Source organism: Wickerhamomyces ciferrii, contig 00158 (assembly GCF_000313485.1).
Source record: "Wickerhamomyces ciferrii WGS project CAIF00000000 data, strain NRRL Y-1031 F-60-10, contig 00158, whole genome shotgun sequence".
Lineage (NCBI taxonomy): Eukaryota > Fungi > Ascomycota > Saccharomycetes > Phaffomycetales > Wickerhamomycetaceae > Hansenula > Hansenula ciferrii.
The window spans coordinates 23,940-41,951 of record NW_011887582.1 but is presented as its reverse complement, the minus strand read 5'-3'; the positions used below and the strand labels follow the sequence as shown (position 1 = coordinate 41,951).

The 18,012-nt window shown below is 28.8% G+C and overlaps 2 protein-coding genes across 2 annotated transcripts; both read left to right on the top strand.

Annotated features, from left to right (window-relative positions):
• Positions 1–5,170: 5,170 nt before the first annotated feature.
• On the top strand, positions 5,171–6,338 carry BN7_4421 (F-box protein; the record flags this gene model as incomplete). The annotated part of the gene is made up of 2 exons (XM_011274981.1): positions 5,171–5,787; positions 5,945–6,338. 2 exons carry the CDS (start codon positions 5,171–5,173, stop codon positions 6,336–6,338), a joined length of 1,011 nt encoding a protein of 336 aa, XP_011273283.1.
• Positions 6,339–6,860: 522 nt separating this feature from the next.
• Positions 6,861–7,460, top strand: BN7_4420 (uncharacterized protein; the record flags this gene model as incomplete). Its single annotated transcript, XM_011274980.1, has 1 exon — positions 6,861–7,460. One exon carries the CDS (start codon positions 6,861–6,863, stop codon positions 7,458–7,460), a length of 600 nt encoding a protein of 199 aa, XP_011273282.1.
• Between the last annotated feature and the right edge of the window lie 10,552 nt (positions 7,461–18,012).

Genomic DNA, 18,012 nt, shown 5'->3' with positions numbered 1-18,012 from the left:
AACATGAAAAAATTCTGAAAATCAAAGATCATGAAGCAATCATCCAATCAAAATTAATTTTTATAAAAGAATATGTTTACTGCTTCAATAACCTGATGAGTTGTAACTGGTAACGTATATTTAATATTAAATACATTGATTACTTTTTTTTACCCTGTGTATCGCGTGTATTTATCAAGTATAAAACATCCGATATGAAAAAAAATTGTATTAGACAAAAAGAAACCTGAATGTACTTTTGATAACTGATATCTTCATTAACGTCTGGTATTTGTTTATATATTCAGGTGTTTAGCATTTGTTGAGATGTGATTACAATATACCTGTCTCTTTTTATTGAAACAGTTGCGTTTTTTTGTGGCCGACATTTTTACAATAGTTGCATTTTAAAACTTTTACTGTTTGAACTTCATCATAATTTTATCAAAGTTATACAAACATTTCATTTATCCATCTCAATAATAATTATGGTTCATGTAATTCAAAGATATTGATGATGAGAACTGATGAGTATAAATATTTGAATAAACATAGAATGGATTTCAAAAGAAGGTATAATTGTTACTGGTCCAAAATTTAACATTGGGTATAAATGCTTGGTGTTTATTTGAGGATAGGTACTTAACTTTTTAATGAAATTTAATTAATATTGTTTTGAGTTTAAACCCATTAGTATCTTGATTTGAATTAGTAGTGCGTATATTGTACGTCATGATTGTCTATATTATACTTTCTGTCTGAAGTTCAACTAGGATATGTCTAGAGTCTAGATGTACTCCGGCATGGATACCGTGGACAAGTATAAGTTAACAAGCTCTTAATGAAATCGACTCTGGGATGAAGTTACCAATGGATAATAACATGAAGCTGCTGTAGTCTATTCAATATCAAGTGTGAAAAGATCCAACTCAATTAACTCAAACTTTCGTACGTCTAACAAAACAGCTTGAGCGACATTGATTAATATAAATCAACATGGTTGACAACGTACTTAAACCATGGTTTTAAATCTCGCAGTAAATTAAATATCCACAGTGCACTGGGGGCCTATTTTACGCTTGGCAGCACATTATAAACCTACTACATTATAATATGACTATGACGTCTCTATATGGTAAAAATAATTCATCTTTGTATTGATATCAGTACCTATCTCTATACAGTGGACCAGTAACACGATTATCAACTCAGATGACACTGTATATGCTAATTAATAATTCCATCAAACCAATATGCTGGGAATGTTGAAGGTTGAAATAAAAAAATATTAATCAGTTCTTGACCTTTTGGTTTCAATACCAGGAAAGAGAAAGCAAAAGATCGCATATTGTTCATTCCAATACGTCATAGAAAACTTTTGCACTATATCATATTCTTGTTAGTAAAGATTCTTAATAAGGATTTCATGATCAACATGGTTAAATTGACTTATGGAATTTGTAAAACAAATAAAATCAAGATTCATATCTGACCTCCTTAAACTCACCACTGATGCACACTGTAAATTAGAAGAACACTACAAAAACAACATGATGATTAGTTCAGTCCAACACTAAGAATGAGGATGTAATCCCAACAATATTTATGAAATCATATGTTAACTGATTCAATAACATGATGAGTTGTAACTGGTAACGCATATTCAGTAAATTATATAAATTAATATTTACTAGTTTTTTTTACCCTGCAGTATATATCGTGTACTTAACAAGTATAATTAAAAAAAAAATTATATTAGAAAAGATGAAAATTGAATGTTTGAATATTATATAACTGATTCTGCGTTACACATGTGGATTTTTGTTATAAAATGGAATTGTTTCTGAAAAATTATTGTGGTCAATTCTATGATTGTTAAACATTTGGGAAATTCATCGACTTGGAGATGAGAAAATAAACCTTCCCAAACTTTATAATATTACGAAACGTTGTCAATATACTTCAGTTTCTTTGGATATATTTATAGCAATTGTCTCTATCATGTCTTATTTTTTTACATTAATAACATAATTCAATACTTTAACAAATGTGTTTGTTATACATCAAATTTACACTAACATTTCTTTCATCCATTCATCAATATCAATCATGGATTATTCAACTGAAAGATTTTGATGATAGGAACTGATGAGTATAAATATTTGAATAGACATAGAATGGATTTCATAAAAAGTATAATTGTTACTGGTCCAAAATTGAATTCGGGGTATAACCTCCTGGTGTTCTTTTGAGGATAGGTACTTGACTTTTCTAATGAAATTTCTTTAATATTTTTCTGAGTTAATCCCCTTTTGATTCTTTTGAATATCGGGATAAGTAGTATATTGTACCCGATTGTTACTTTCGACTTTTTGAAGTTCACTTACATGAGATGTCTAAGGTCCATATGTTCTCTAGTGTAAGTATAAAGCTATATTATTTAGGATCAAGCACTATATGAGATCTCTACGATAAAATTAACCAGATAAAATGGAGTGTTCTGTTCAATATCAAGTACTAGGTGTCAACGTGTCAGCGTTCCAGTTTTTATTTCAAATATCAGCACTATAGATTAAGGGTACATGGTTAAACTACTATACTGTATACTAATTGTATTTCCTCATATGGTAAAACTAATTCATCATCATATTGATATCAGTACCTATCTATATATACTATAATGGATCAGTAACTTGATTATCAAACCAGATGACTTCATGTCTTATGGAGAAGCTAAGTCTTTTTGCATTAAAATCACGGTAACTACCTTCATATTCAGTAGCACTGTTTAATAACGTCTTGGACAATCTCTCAAAGAATCATATCTGTACAAATTCTAACACTCCATTCCCACAAGATTGGAAACCTTTCAAATAAAAAATCATTTAAGATGGAGTAGAATGTTCAAAAAACACAAAAGGCTATGTGAGTCATCTCTTAGTATAGGTTCAAATGTAAAACAAGTCAATACAAGATCAAATAACAAGGATTATATTGATATTATCTGACAGATTGACCCCAAAACTAACTCACTGGATATGTCACTATGGAAAAAAAAATCCAGAATATGAGCACAGAAAGCATCAAAAAGATTCAACATCAAAAATCAATCCAATGAGGTAAGAGTGAATATAAGCTAATAATCTGACATTGAATCTCAATGTATCTGATTCAAGTCATGATGTTAAGTTGTTAAAGAGCACGCGTGGAGATGTTTATAATGTTTTTAGAAAAGTTGTTGAAGAAGCCTGGAAATAATGATTTTGAAATTATTTATATTTACCGCGAATACACTAGTAGTAACAAGGATTCTATAAAGCTCTTTGTATTGGTTGATTTGTTGATCATCCATTAACTCAAATATATAAATGGGTTAAATCCCCACTAGATATTCTATATAGCTATTCTTTACAACAGTAACGGATTTCCTAATAATGGAGTAAACACACTTTCCTATATTATAGTATTACCAACTTTGTAGTATATGGTGTGGTCCAGACCGCCTTTTGTTGGTTTTCTTCCCAATTTTCAAGAGCATTCAAATGATGTTGACTACATACACAAGGTGTTAGTTTCCAAATCTATATCATGGCCTAGATAAGTAAATTTGGACTGAAATAATTTAAGCTTTTTGATATTTGCAACTTTGACTCAGATGTCCATCTCATGGACTTTCAATTACGTTCATCAAGTATGATTCATCTATATTATTTTTGAAACAAAATAGAAAGTGTTTATAGCTTTTGTATGATTCGTTTTAACAAATCAAGTAACCCAGTGGTATTGGCGTATTTTCACCCATATTATTAAAAAGATTGCTATCAAGATATTGTAAATGTTTTATTCATTTGTCTCAAGAATAATTATGTTTCATTCAACTTATAAAGATATTGATGATGGGAACGGATGAAATATATATAAATATCTGAATAGACATGAAATGGGTTTCAAAAAAAAGTTTAATTGTTACTGGTCCAAAAAGATGAATTGAAGGTATAAATGCCTGATGTTTATTTGAGGATAGGTACTTAACTCTTCCATGAAATCTTTGATATTTTTGAATATATATTGGGATAAGTAGTATTGTAATTAGCGATTGTTTGTTTCTAGATCTGACGTTCAGTTACAAGAATTGGTCGATACAAATATTATTTGCAGAAGTCAAATTAGCTTTATAAGTAATTATACGTCTAGAGTACTCTAGACATAATCCGAAACCGTGTCAGACTCAGCACTACAACTTTACTTTATGAAATTTCTACAATATATAAAAGTAATAAGAAACAAAAACTCCAATTCTTAATTCAAATATCAGTACCTATTCCAATTATCTCAGAACCAGTAACATAATATTATCACTAAAATTGTATATCATCTAGATTTATGTCACTTTTGATAAATTGTCCTTCTTAGTCAAATCAAAAGCTCTTACCCCTTCATTATCTAAAGAAGAATCATAAAGTAACAAATCTATTCATAGTTTAACTAGAATAATTGGTCAAAAACAGATTCCAATAAAAGGTGTCCCTATTATCAAACCTATAAAATGCCCAAAATGCAGCTTTACCACTTATGGTTCATTAATTTTTTTCCTATTCAATTCACTAGTTAGTTGTTATCAATATCATCAAATTGTGAGTATAAATATTCCAACTCTTCTCAATTAGTCAACAGATTCTCTATACTCAATTTTTTCCATCCACATTATCTTATCAACATACCCATTGTAGATTACGTATACGCCAACAGAATTTCCCGATTTGAAAGTACTTTTCATGTGTTACAAGATTTGAAGATTAAAAAGTAGATTGAAATCAGACGGGGATTATAATTTATATCCCCTAATCAAATTCGCGGGTGGTTTGAGAAGCATCGCGAATTTTGCTATCTATATATCAAAACATAAGCATAAACAACAACATCTTAGAATTGTCATACTAAAGTCAATTCCTATCAAGAGATTGCCGCTGTTGCAAGGAAGTGGGATGGGGAAAGACATTCAAGCTGATAAGTGCTTGATCTAAAGATGGAAATATCAATACTGGTGTAAATCATCGTGCGTCATAAATTATGACTGGTCATATTGTTGAGATTATACATTGGACTTATAAATGTATCGTATCTCCTAATTCCAAAATGTTTGATGATTCATACAGATACAAGTTGAAGGTTATTCCCAGTCCATATCAACATGATTCATTTATTACTGGGATTACCAGATGAAGTATTACTTCAGATTCTTGGACATTTGAGACCACATGATATCAATAATTTGTGTTCAATCCCTATAATTTCACAATCAATTGGTAAATTCATCACAGTTATAAGAGAGGGTGATTCAAGAGACAATTTTTTCAATAATATACCATCTGAAGCTCATGTTATTCACTCAAAAAGGTTCAATCATTATGATAATTTGGAGTCATTAGTCAGACCTATTATGCTTTTTGAAATTACAGATTTTAGAAATTATACTGAATTTATATCTAAATTACCCCCTACAATAATCGAATTCATTTTTTATTCAATAAATTCAAATGATATAAAGGAAGGTCTCCGTCAAATCTCTCGTGATATCGATTTGGTGAACTCTACCCATGGTTCAAGATCATTAAATGACGCAAAGACCATACATAAGCTTCTTACATGTCCTACAAGCTCTGAAAGGGACTTGTTCGAATATTTTGGTGCAAGAAAGGTAAATTTATGGAACCGTCACGATAACTACTCAAATTCATTTCATTTCAGCTCAGAAGTTGAACAACTTAGCCTTGGTTCCTTTGTGAATACCAATCAAATCTATGGAAGGTTTTTTTTTTGGAAATTTATCCCTTTTACATATTTATGCACGTTCTAGAGATGCTCATCCTATTATTAGTGGATTTGATTTTAGAAAACAACCTGTTAGTACTTCGGAGGTTATAGATACTTCTAATTTTAGCTTCACTGAACATAATTTCAACAGTATTACAGCTTTACATATTGAATCATATCCAACTCAAACTGCATCGGACGTATATGAAAAAGTTGAATGTACATTCAAGATTGATAATTGCTCATTCAATAATCTTAAAAAATTGGTGGTTGATAATGTTCGAACTGGGTTTATTAAAAACTCAAAATTTCCAAAGCTTGAGTATTTAAAAATTTCCAAAATTGGAGATCTGCCATTTGAAGATTTTGAGCTAAAAAATGTCGAATTTCCTGGATTAATTCATTTCACTTGGTGTTCCAATTATAAAGGTCCAATAATTCATAAAGATGTTGAATTCCCAAAGCTCAAAATTATGGATTTAGGTGTTCATGCTGTTAGTTCCAAAGATTTGAATTTCAGATTGTCAAGATATTTCATCATTTGAGATTGAAACCCACATTAAAATTGAACCTGAAATCCCAAAATATTTATTTGTGAATAATCTTTATCATCTTCAAACTTTAAAATTTTCCAATTTTAATAACCTGACATTTTTAGGAATCCGTTCAGTTGATGCAAAAAATTATGAAAATTTTCAATATTTGAAGTTTAATAATTTAAAGAAAGCCGACATCAACATTAAAGGATTGTTTTATAAAGATGATGCAGAAGGAGAACATTATGTGATAGATAGGCATGAAGAAGGTTCTTGGACATCCAGGGTGAAGTTTTTCGAAAATCAAAAACCAATTTCCCTTTGTTTGATGCTCCTTTATTACAACAATTAATTCTTAGAACATTTCCTTCAAATGGTGAAGGATTCCAAAAACAAATAGTGGATCATTTGAAGATTTTAAAAGAATTGTTACTGATTATTGAATATCGTTCAGATGAAAAAAAAATAACAATTCACAGTGACGAAATTCCAAATCAAGTAGAAAAGCTATCAATAAGGTCAGATAAATTGATGAAATTATCAATCATAGGATTTTTTGAAAATTTAAGATATTTGGAAATTTTGGAAAGACATTGCCCTCATAATTTAAATGATCCTTCAAAGTATAATCCTTTTGTTATTGGTTATTCAGATTTACCTGGGAAAGTGAGATCAGTAAGATTATTAATATACGGCCCAAAATTAAATGTTATAAAATCCAAAGGACGTATTTTTAAGAGTTTTACACTTGCAAATTGTCCATCTTTGGAAGAATTATCAATTGTTCACAATGTTAGTGTTGTGGATGATTTACCTTCATTGAAAATATTGAGAATATTAGATACCAATAAAGCATATGGGATTGCTTTAAAAGCATCAAATTTGAGAAAATTACAATATCCATTAAAAGCTGAGTTTTTATATTTAGATACACCATTATGTTCAACTTCTCATGATACAGAAGATGTTGAAATGTATGAAATTGGTGATTATGAAGAGATGAATGAAGATCCATCTGATGGAATTAAAATAATGTATCAAGATCTCTTAGATGAGTTTCCAAATGGATCTCTTATGAATATGTCTCATGGTTTTCCTTATTGTGGTTTTCAAGGTCCTACATTCAAATAAATCGTAGTGGATGTATAAAAGAATTTCATGATCAATATTTGAATGTGAACGCTACATTTCCTAATTAATCTTTATATGATACTTTTGTAGTTAATCTATTTGCATGTAGCTCTAACGAGAGATATAGCTTTAATTACATCGAAGCGCACAACATCAATAAGTCATCGAGATATTAAAATTTAGCCATGAAAATTAATTGTGTCCCGTTAAAAATTTTCAACTGATATTTTACAAATCACCACCATTTGAACGATCAGAAACATCAACATGCTAGGTTTGAATACAAAAGTACGTGAAAATGTGTTGTAATATAGAAAGAAACAACTGATTATAACATGATATTTGCTGTTTATGTTAAGTGAATCTTCTAAGAGCAATGGGATGTTGTGTAACTGATAATTATCGTTATAGTAAATTGATTTTGGACGTGGAAATTTACAACTAATCTGTGACGATGAACAATGATCTAAGATTTATATCCTAGGTTCAAGAAGAAGTTGGATAAATTTCAGAGAGCTCTTCAATATTACAAAAGAGTACATTTGAGAGTTCCAATATATATAGTATTATGAGAAAGCTATTGAATGTTACTGGTTTCAATGTTTGAAACATAAGTTTTGAAATAGAAATAGGTACCTCAGTTTTAATACATAATACACAATCTTTTTGTCAATCATATTATAGGTTGTAAGATTTTTATACTTGATACATTTAGACCAGATAGTTACTTCTTGCTGATTGACCTTCTTTTAGTCAGCTAAAACCCTGACACTGGATCCTTATTTCATCTTAACGATAGCGCTAATATTCGACCATTTTAGTACTGGTGAAGCAGAAACGTCTACGAACATTCCAATAAGAAGTCCATTTCATATCAGAAAAGACATTTATATATTCAAATCATTTTGAAATCAGTACCTAATTTCAAAGAGCTAAAGTACCAGTAACTTGAAACCAAATGATTGAAATACCTTATTTACTCTATGATAAACATTCAAACATGTAGATCCAAAAATACCAATAGCTCATCCGTACCTTTGATATAAAATAAATCATTAAAAGTATGATAATGAGCCGGCCAGTTTCAATGAATATTTGAAAGAACGTCATAGATTTCTTTCATGAATAATTAAATGCAAGTTAATTAAAAGCTGGATACACACAACACTTTCAAGAATTCAGAAAGAATAGACTCAATTCATTCTGACCTCAACATATTAAGCAATTTGGTATGTCATGATCCAATTATCAAATTAAAATTTCTTTTTCACCATGTCAAGACTCAAAATAAAACAATTCAACCATCTTCATGATTCCATAAGTAAACAATCTTTGATTTTTCTTAATGAATTGTATAAAAATTACAATTTTAATAATTTTCTGCAATATTTTTACCCGGAATAGATGCGAAGCCGGGACTTTGGATGCCACTAAATTTTGATCAATTTTAATTATACATTCAGCCATTCAAAACTATACATTACGTTTGTACATATCCATAACGTTGAGACTTTTTTTCTTGAGCTTTTCAGCATATCGAACTTCTAATATACTGAAGTTTTAGGTGAGTTCATATAGTCATAAGGTCTACTTTCTTTTTTATGCAGAAACATATCTGCTGCGTCTTCCTTCTAATATTACGGTCCTTGGAGTACGCGGTAGAGAGGGTTTTAAATCAACACTAGATGGACAAATCATTTGATAACAGAGTATCAATCAATGAATGTTAATTCAAAATTTGGTTTATCTGATTGAAACATATAATGATTCTATCTTGTGCATAATATATCAAATAACAACATTGACTTAGTTTTTTTAGATTCATTTGGAAACTTATCTAAACAGAATAATTGAAAGTGATCAAAGCTAAGTATCAAATGTTTTAATACATATTCTGGATAATTAAAATACTTGAAACATTGATTGATGTAGTTATAAAGCGATTGTAATCAACTTTGATTTGAAGAGATAGATGAAATGGAAAGATGGTTGGTGAAGATGAAGATGTTCAACTTGTATTGAATTGTGAATATCCAGTTATTGATGAACTACAGTAAAATAATGGTCTATAAGCAACTGAGACGAGTTGAAATTTGGGCAAAAATTGTATATTTAAAAAATCTTCTTCACAATCTGATTTATCAGTACCTATCACTTTCAATTCAACATAAAAGGACCAGTAACATGAAAATAATCAGTGTGACAGGTATTTCAAAAAGGCAGCTAAATTTGTATCCTGGAATAACATATCATAATTAATTAATATGCACCCCCAAAAGATCTAAAGCTCCTGGAACTTAAAATTATGGCCGTTGGAAGCTAAAAAATACAAAATGTACACACAAAAATCTTTGAAAAAGCAGAAATTTTCATAGCAATAAAATATTTCATACAAAATGCGTCATTCAAATTTCATATATATAAATTCAAATTAGGAAGCAATTTGTTTATAGAAATGAAAATTTTGACGATGTCGTGCGTGTCGCTTGTCAACTGTTGATCATGATAAAAAAATCATACGCGAAACTTTTTCTATCAACTTTAACTTCACTAATAATTTAATTCACCATATAAGGATGACACAACTCTTTTTTTGAATAGAGAATTTCATATGTTTCTAGTTTCCAAATATTTGTTTAAAACAGTTGTGCTTATCTTGACTGCTAATTTTAAACCCATTAAATTTGATATGTTTAAATCATCTCATTAAGACTGAACTTTTTAAATGTTTTACGTCATTTTTTTTTTCATACCAACCATCACCTTGAATTTGAATCAAAGATTTCAATTGAAGGCTAATGACAGCTTTATATGAGATTAAGGTATAATTCAGATGATTTGGATATGGTTACAATTACATGATCTTCAAGAATGTTTCAACGTTACTGGTTCTTTATAAGAATAGGTACTTGAACATTTATTTGAAATCGTATATATTTTACTTGATTATTTTAATAAAGGTATTCTGTTCCTATTTGACCAATCAATTATATGTAGTGATCGCCAACTAATACTCATTCATGATGATATCGATGTCAGATTAATTGAAATTTTAACTATATCTTGTAACTTGTAAGTTGTCAAGCTTCATATTTTCGTGGCCTAAACACTAATTTATTAATTGTTAAAGAATTTTTCTGCATGATTTTAATTTTATGAATTCTTGTTGAACTTTTTTCGAATTAAAGTTTATTCAATTGCCTCTTTAATGGGTCTGTATGTCTTGTTACTCCACTAGCCTTTTGTTTAGCCAAATATAATTGGTATATTCAACTGAATTTTCAAAATTCTTAACATACTTAAATCTGAGCTTCATATCTGTTTTTGAGTCGATGGGCATATAATAGTATGAATTCACAAAGTGAAAGTATTATCTCAGTATGGCTGCTGGCCATTTCATTCTTTTGTCTTTATCAGCTCCTATAGATTATTGAGATGATTCAATGAATGATTGAATCTACTGCTCTTTTAAACTGATAATTCAAGCTGTTGATTCAATTCATGTTAATGGTATTACATATATGAAGAATATATTTATTGTTACTGGTTTCTTAATTGAAATAGGTACATAACTTTAGTATATGTGATTATTAATTATACTCATTAAAAGCTTGTAGCTGTATTATATATTAATATCAATACAATACTTAAAATCAAAAGCCAATTGAAATATATAATGTCTTCTAGATCAGTGAGATATATCAACAAGTACATATAGTAAACGCTTTCAGTTCATTCCGCTGTATTCAACAACTTCTATAAGTACATTCTTAAAACTACATCAAACTATAATATACTTTACGATTGAAGCTTGAAACTTTAAATAAAAAAATTGTATATTTAAAAGATCTTAACCCCTATCACAATCTAATTTATCAGTACCTATCACTTTGAACTCAATCAAAGGACCAGTAACTTGATAATCAGTGTAATAAGTTTATATAATTGACATTCATAAGTTTATGAAAAATCGAATGAAATAATTCACAACCTAAAAGTATTTATGAGCTAAACCGATTCGTGACTTCTAAGAAGAACAAATTAAGGAATGGACGTCATAACACAAATTTCAAGATATGATGTATTAGTTTCTCGTTTCTCACATGAAACTGTGACAATTTAAGAGCCCTTCAGATATAAAATAATTATAAAGAGTTGGAGAGAACAATATTAGATGCTGATACAATAAGATCTGATTTAAGCTGATTAAAAAAGCAAATATCAGATATAAAGTACTGAGAAGTAAATGAACATGTTTTGACGCGCGCGTGTTCAGTAATTAAAATTTTTAAAAAAACTATATACGCGAAACTCTTTATTATCGATCACGCGCGTTTGATCTTTGTTAAATATTTTTATTAAATACTAGATGCTAGCATCAGACTTAGCGTCTGACTACAAATAGCTATGTCTTCTTTCAACGAAGTTATTCTCCCATTTATCCTTAAGGTGTTGTGATATTGTTTACAATTTATGCTTTTATATGTGTCATAGTTATTCATTTTATCATCAAGTGATTTTTCGTTAATAAGGTCTCAAGGAGCAGTTTTTTCATACCAATATCATCAATTCAAATAATTCAAGTGAATAATTCCTTAATTGAGCTTATATCAACTCTATGGGATTATATATCATGATATACTTTAGATAATTTGGATATGATTATATGTACATGATTTTCAAAGATGTTTCAACGTTACTGGTTCTTTAAGAGAATAGGTACTTGAACTTTTGCTTGAAATCATATATATTTTTTACTCAATCATTTTAATAAAGGTATTCTATTCCTATTTGATCAATCAATTATATGTAGTGATAGTTAACTTACACACATCCAAGATATCGATGTCAGATTAATTGAATTTCAACTATATCTTGTCAAACTTAACATTTTCGTGGCCTAACCGCTAATTTATTAATTGTTAAAGAATTTTTCATTTTAATTTTATGAATTCTTGTTGAACTTTTCTCAAATTAAAGTTTATTCAATTGCCTCTTTAATGGGTCCGTGTGTCTTGTGATTCCACTGGCTTGCTGTTTAGCCAAATATAATTGGTATTTTCAACTAAAGTTTCAAAGTTCAGCATGGTTAAATCTGAACTCCATATCTGTTTTTGATCAGTCGATGGGCATATAATATGAATTCACAAAGTGAAAGTATTATCTCAGTATGGCTGCTGGCCAATTCATTGTTTCGTTATTATCAGCAGCTATAGATTATCAACATCATTTTATGAATGCTTGAATTGGTTACGTTTTTAAATTGATAATTTAAGTTGTTGATTCAATTCATGTTAATGGTATTACATATATGAAGAATATTTTATTGTTACTGGTTTCTTAATTGAAATAGGTACATAACTTTAGTATATGTGATTATTGTTTTTTCTTATTAAAATTGTAGCTAAACTATACGCTACATTATTATAAATGAGATCGATTCGAATCACTATATTTTTTTACTTATGCGTCAATTCATTCAGTTGTATTCAACAACTTCTATAAGTACATTCATAAAACTACATCAAACTATGATATACTTTACGATTGAAACTTGAAACTTTAAACAAAAAAATTGTATATTCAAAAAACCTTAATCCCATCACAATCTAATTTATCAGTACCTATCACTTTGAACTCAATCAAAAAGACCAGTAACATGATAATTAGTATAACAGGTTCATATAATTCACATTCATAAATCAAATTAAATATTTGAATGAAAGTATTCATTTCCCAAACGACTCAGGTGAAGGTAAACAAAACCATGGTAGGCTCATAAAACGCAGCTCAAAATCAGACGAATTTTATTAAACGTCTCAAGTGATAAAGCTATTCAAAAGCAAATTTATGAAATAAAGCTAACAATATATGGAATTGTTGACGAGTTCATGATATTCTCTATCGTAAAGTTAGACCTTTTCAAAAAAAATCAAAAAAAGAGTAGGTGTATATGATATATTATTATCCAGTGATATGTATAGGGATAAACAAATGATCACTGGTAAGATTTAAAATAACCAAAGTCAACGTCGCGCGCGATTGTGGAATTTATGATTATCTAATATTTATGTAATGTACACGAAAGTTTTTCTTTATAAACAATCGTTTAAATCTTCTTGCTAATTTTATAAACAGTACTACCATCAGACATACATAAACTCTGTGCTTTTCTCCATTGGGGTATTGACTTTAATTAATCTCTATGAATTTGTTCTGTCGGCTGGAAAATGTTTGTATGGTATATTTAATAAGACTTTGACGTTTTGTGTCTATGATACAATTAATATAGGTCTACAAATTTTGTTTTTCGTACCAATCATCAATTTGAATTTAAATCAAAGGCTTTAATTGAAAGCTTATTTCAGCTTTATGAGATACAGATATAATTCAGATTATTTGGCTATGACTTACTTACATGATTGATTCTCGGAGATGTTTCAAAGTTACTGGTGCTTTTATAATAAAAGGATAGGTACTTGAACATTTATTTGAGATCATATATAACTTTTTCAATATTAAACATTAATAAAAGTAAATTCAATTACTATTTGATAAATCAACTCATGTAGCTCAATAATAACTAACTTCTATTGGATCAATTTCATTTATAACGTTATATAAATTCTTATCAATACTCATGATTCATGAATGTACTTCATATTTTCGTGGCCTAACCACTTCTTTAAATTTTTGTAAACGCTTGTTAAAAAAAATTAAATTTTTAAGGAGTTGATCAAGAATCTTTTATATGTACAATCTAGCAAAATTCAACAAAATTGAAAGTTAAACAAAAGAATGTAATACACATGTACAGATGATTTTCTTTTAAGAAATTGAATAATTGGAAGCAAATATCCGTTCCTAAGTATAAAGTTTCTATATGTTTTCATATTAATCATATCTGAAGCTTTTGCTGGAACGTGTAAAAATAAAAAGAAAAGGATTACTAGTGAATATAATTGAAACAAATAGTCTTTTATTGGTAATTCAAGCTAATGAAGATCGTTTTAATTAATATTGTCAATTTATTTTTCAGCTATATAAATGAGGAATCTTATTGTTACTGGTTTCTTAATTGGAATAGGCACATAACTTCAATATTATATAACTATTATCTTTCACTATTATTGTAGTACAAAATTAACATATAAAAGAGATTCGATTCAATCTATACTACATTTCTAGCCTTTAGAATGGTCAATTATATATTAAGAAGTACCAATCTCTTTCAAAAAATCTATATTCACTCTCAATTTAAAATCAGTACCTATTTTAGTTATGACCTTAAAACCAGTAACATGAATTCAATTAGAGGAATTGTTATGTATTATTGATCAACAAATCTTAATATAAATCTAACTTGTATATAACATTGACTGATATGATCATGATATAATATATTAACAAGTTTGAATATTTATTTAGTATGTGTATCTCAATTTCAGATGTACTATGATACTAAATTCACAGTTAACAAAGAAAAGTTTGGTGCGCTCACATATAAACCAGAGTAGATCTAAAAGTTTTCAACTAAAAGTATCCGCATTTATCAAACAAAATTTAGGATATATGACAAAAGAGGCAACTCATCTTCATCGTTTGGTTTAAGAGTAAAATTATGACAAATTACAAAAAGTTTGCGTAAAAAAAACTCGTGTCCGAAACGAAGCGAGGAACCGCGAAAATACCTAAAAAAATACAAAATTGTATAACTGAAACAAACAAACAAACTTATCCATTTCTTCAAGTAAGTTACCAGCAATTCAACACAGCTATGGTCGGTCATCATAGTGAGTGTTTCAAAAATTTTGTTTTAACTAAGCTAGAACAGTACTAACTCCAAGACAGGCAAATGAAACGTTTTTCGTCTAATTTTTTTTTTATTTTAAATAAGACTTGGAAGTAGCACGTTAATGTCCGGTTTGGGGAGAATTTTGTTGTTGAACTAAAGTCTTAAGTCATGGCTTGAATTGGACAATTTCCTATGGTCTATGGCTATTTGAAACTATATGATTGATAGGTATCTAAATGATCTCGTATAGGTGATATTTATACTTTTATGAAGAAAATTTTGAATGTTACTGGTTTCTTGAAGCAGATGTTTTTTAGAATAGGTACTTCAGTTTCAATCAATAGAAGTTATCACTTTTCTCTATATCAATTTGGATTCTTGGTGTATGTAGTATTACTTCTTAGTAACTTTACTTAAATGCCTATAATGTTCTTTATGAGGTGTGGCTCATCAAATTAAAGGGTTACAACTTACAAGATGTTTCCAGCTATATTCCTTATATCTTCGAATTATAACAATATATTTTTATAATAACTTGAACTACTGTAATAGAAATTTACAACTTACATAGTCTAATTATTCGATTGGCCTAACATTCTCATAATAAATATCATTAAGATCTAAAAATCATAGTTTAAACTTTATTATAACGTTATCTTATCAATTTCCGGTGCACTTACCGAGAACGTTTAATAATCATTTATACCCCCTGAATAAAATTTCATCTTGTTTGAAAAACTTTATTCAAACTCATATAACAATCTTTATCATATGAATAACTTGTTTCAATCACCATTAGTTTGTTTACTTTAATTGCCATGGTTTTGACACCGAAATTTAGCGGAATTTGTTTTGCGTTATATATCATGTTGGTGTAGTTTATTTTGATAATGGAACTACAGTATTGTCAGTTAGTATATCAGGTTGAATCCCAAGTAGGTATTAAATTTTAAACATTACAAGATAATATGACTTGATAAGCTATAGTACACTACCCGTTTATATTGATATTAGTCATTTAAATATATATACACTCAATTGATGTTTAATATTAATTCATGGAGACTTTCAATAGTTTTAGTGATGATTTATACAGAAAACATTGAGTTTGACTTTTTTAATATTGTGTTTGGATATTGTAGGTATATACGCTAATATTAATGTGTCTATCTAACAACCTAGTAGACTTGAATCCAATAGTAATTATAGCTCTATACATATCATATAGTTACTTATGGGCCTGTCTGCTTCAAAAAAACTTTTTCGAGTATGGAGACCATTGATGTAGAATACGTAGTAATCTGTAGTTACTTTGACAATATTTAAATTAGATTAGGTATTCGAATTACTTGTTATCGTGTATTGATTATGCACGTGGAATCTGGAGTAGCCATGCATAAGCGTAAATATATATACATAATAATGACATAAAATTTAAAGAATTCGGTAAGAGCATCTTTTGAAGCTTAATCTTACAAACTCTTGGGATTTACTATACATTACTATGCTTTAAAATGGTAAATTAATAATATCTATTAAGAGCCAATCTTTTCGAAAAACATCATCAACTCTCAATTTGAAATCAGTACCTAGGCCTATTTAAAAAACCAGTAACTTGTTTTCAATTGGGAGAGCTAATATCATCGATCGACAAACCTTGTAATATCTAATGGTTTTTGAAATATACATCTTGATAATATCAACAAGTTTGATCATATATGATACATGTATCTCATTACTACTTCTAATTTAAGTCTTTCGATCAAATACACATGGAATGGACGTCAACATCGACTTCAAATCTGTATAAAATGCCAAATATCAAAAAACAGTATCAAACCATATCAAAGGTGATATTATATTATAAATTGCACAATAATTAAATCATGTTAAAAATATGTAAAGGAACTTATTTTTTAAGGGGTTGAAAACATTTGGAACCTATCTTGATATGAAAGTCGTGCACCAATCGGTAATCGTATACCCGTAAAACTTTGAGTTCAACTTTTGACTAATTTGTATTTTTAATAGTACCAATTTGAATAATTTCTTTAGTTGGTAATTCTAATAAAACTTTACCATTTGACTTGACTGAGTTAAAACAGTCTTGTTCATGTAAGTGACTTCAGTTTCAATTTCAAAAGTTGAAGTTTGGTTAATCAAGTTGAAATCATTTTCTAAGTTGAGCCATTCATTTGATCTTCAAACTGCATTATCTTTAGCAGATTTAATACGTTATTGGAATGGAGCTTCAGTAACTTCAGAAAAATTGTTTTAAAATCACTATAATGACCACGGTATAAGAATGATGATAAAATTTCCATAACTGGTTTACCATCTCTATGAATAGTAATGGGAGTACTGTATCATGATCGGGGTTGATTTAACTTTCCAAATAGGTATATGAAATTTTTAATTACAGGAGAAGATCAAATTATACTTCGATCATGTTAGTCTCGCCCTCAAATTTAATATACATGACTCAATTGATGTTTAATATTAATTCATGGAGACTTTTTAATAGTTTAAGTGATGATTTATACAAAAAACATTGAGCTTGAATTTTCTAAATATAATACACTTGGAGGTCTTGTAGGTACATATACGCTAAAACTGTAACTAATATTAACAACTTTGAACTCGATTTCAATAGAAATCACCGCCATACATGATATAGTACGTTAGTGATAAAATTAGGGGTCAGCTTCAAGAAACTTTTTCGAGGGTGGAAAATTATAGAAAAATTAAGGGATGAAT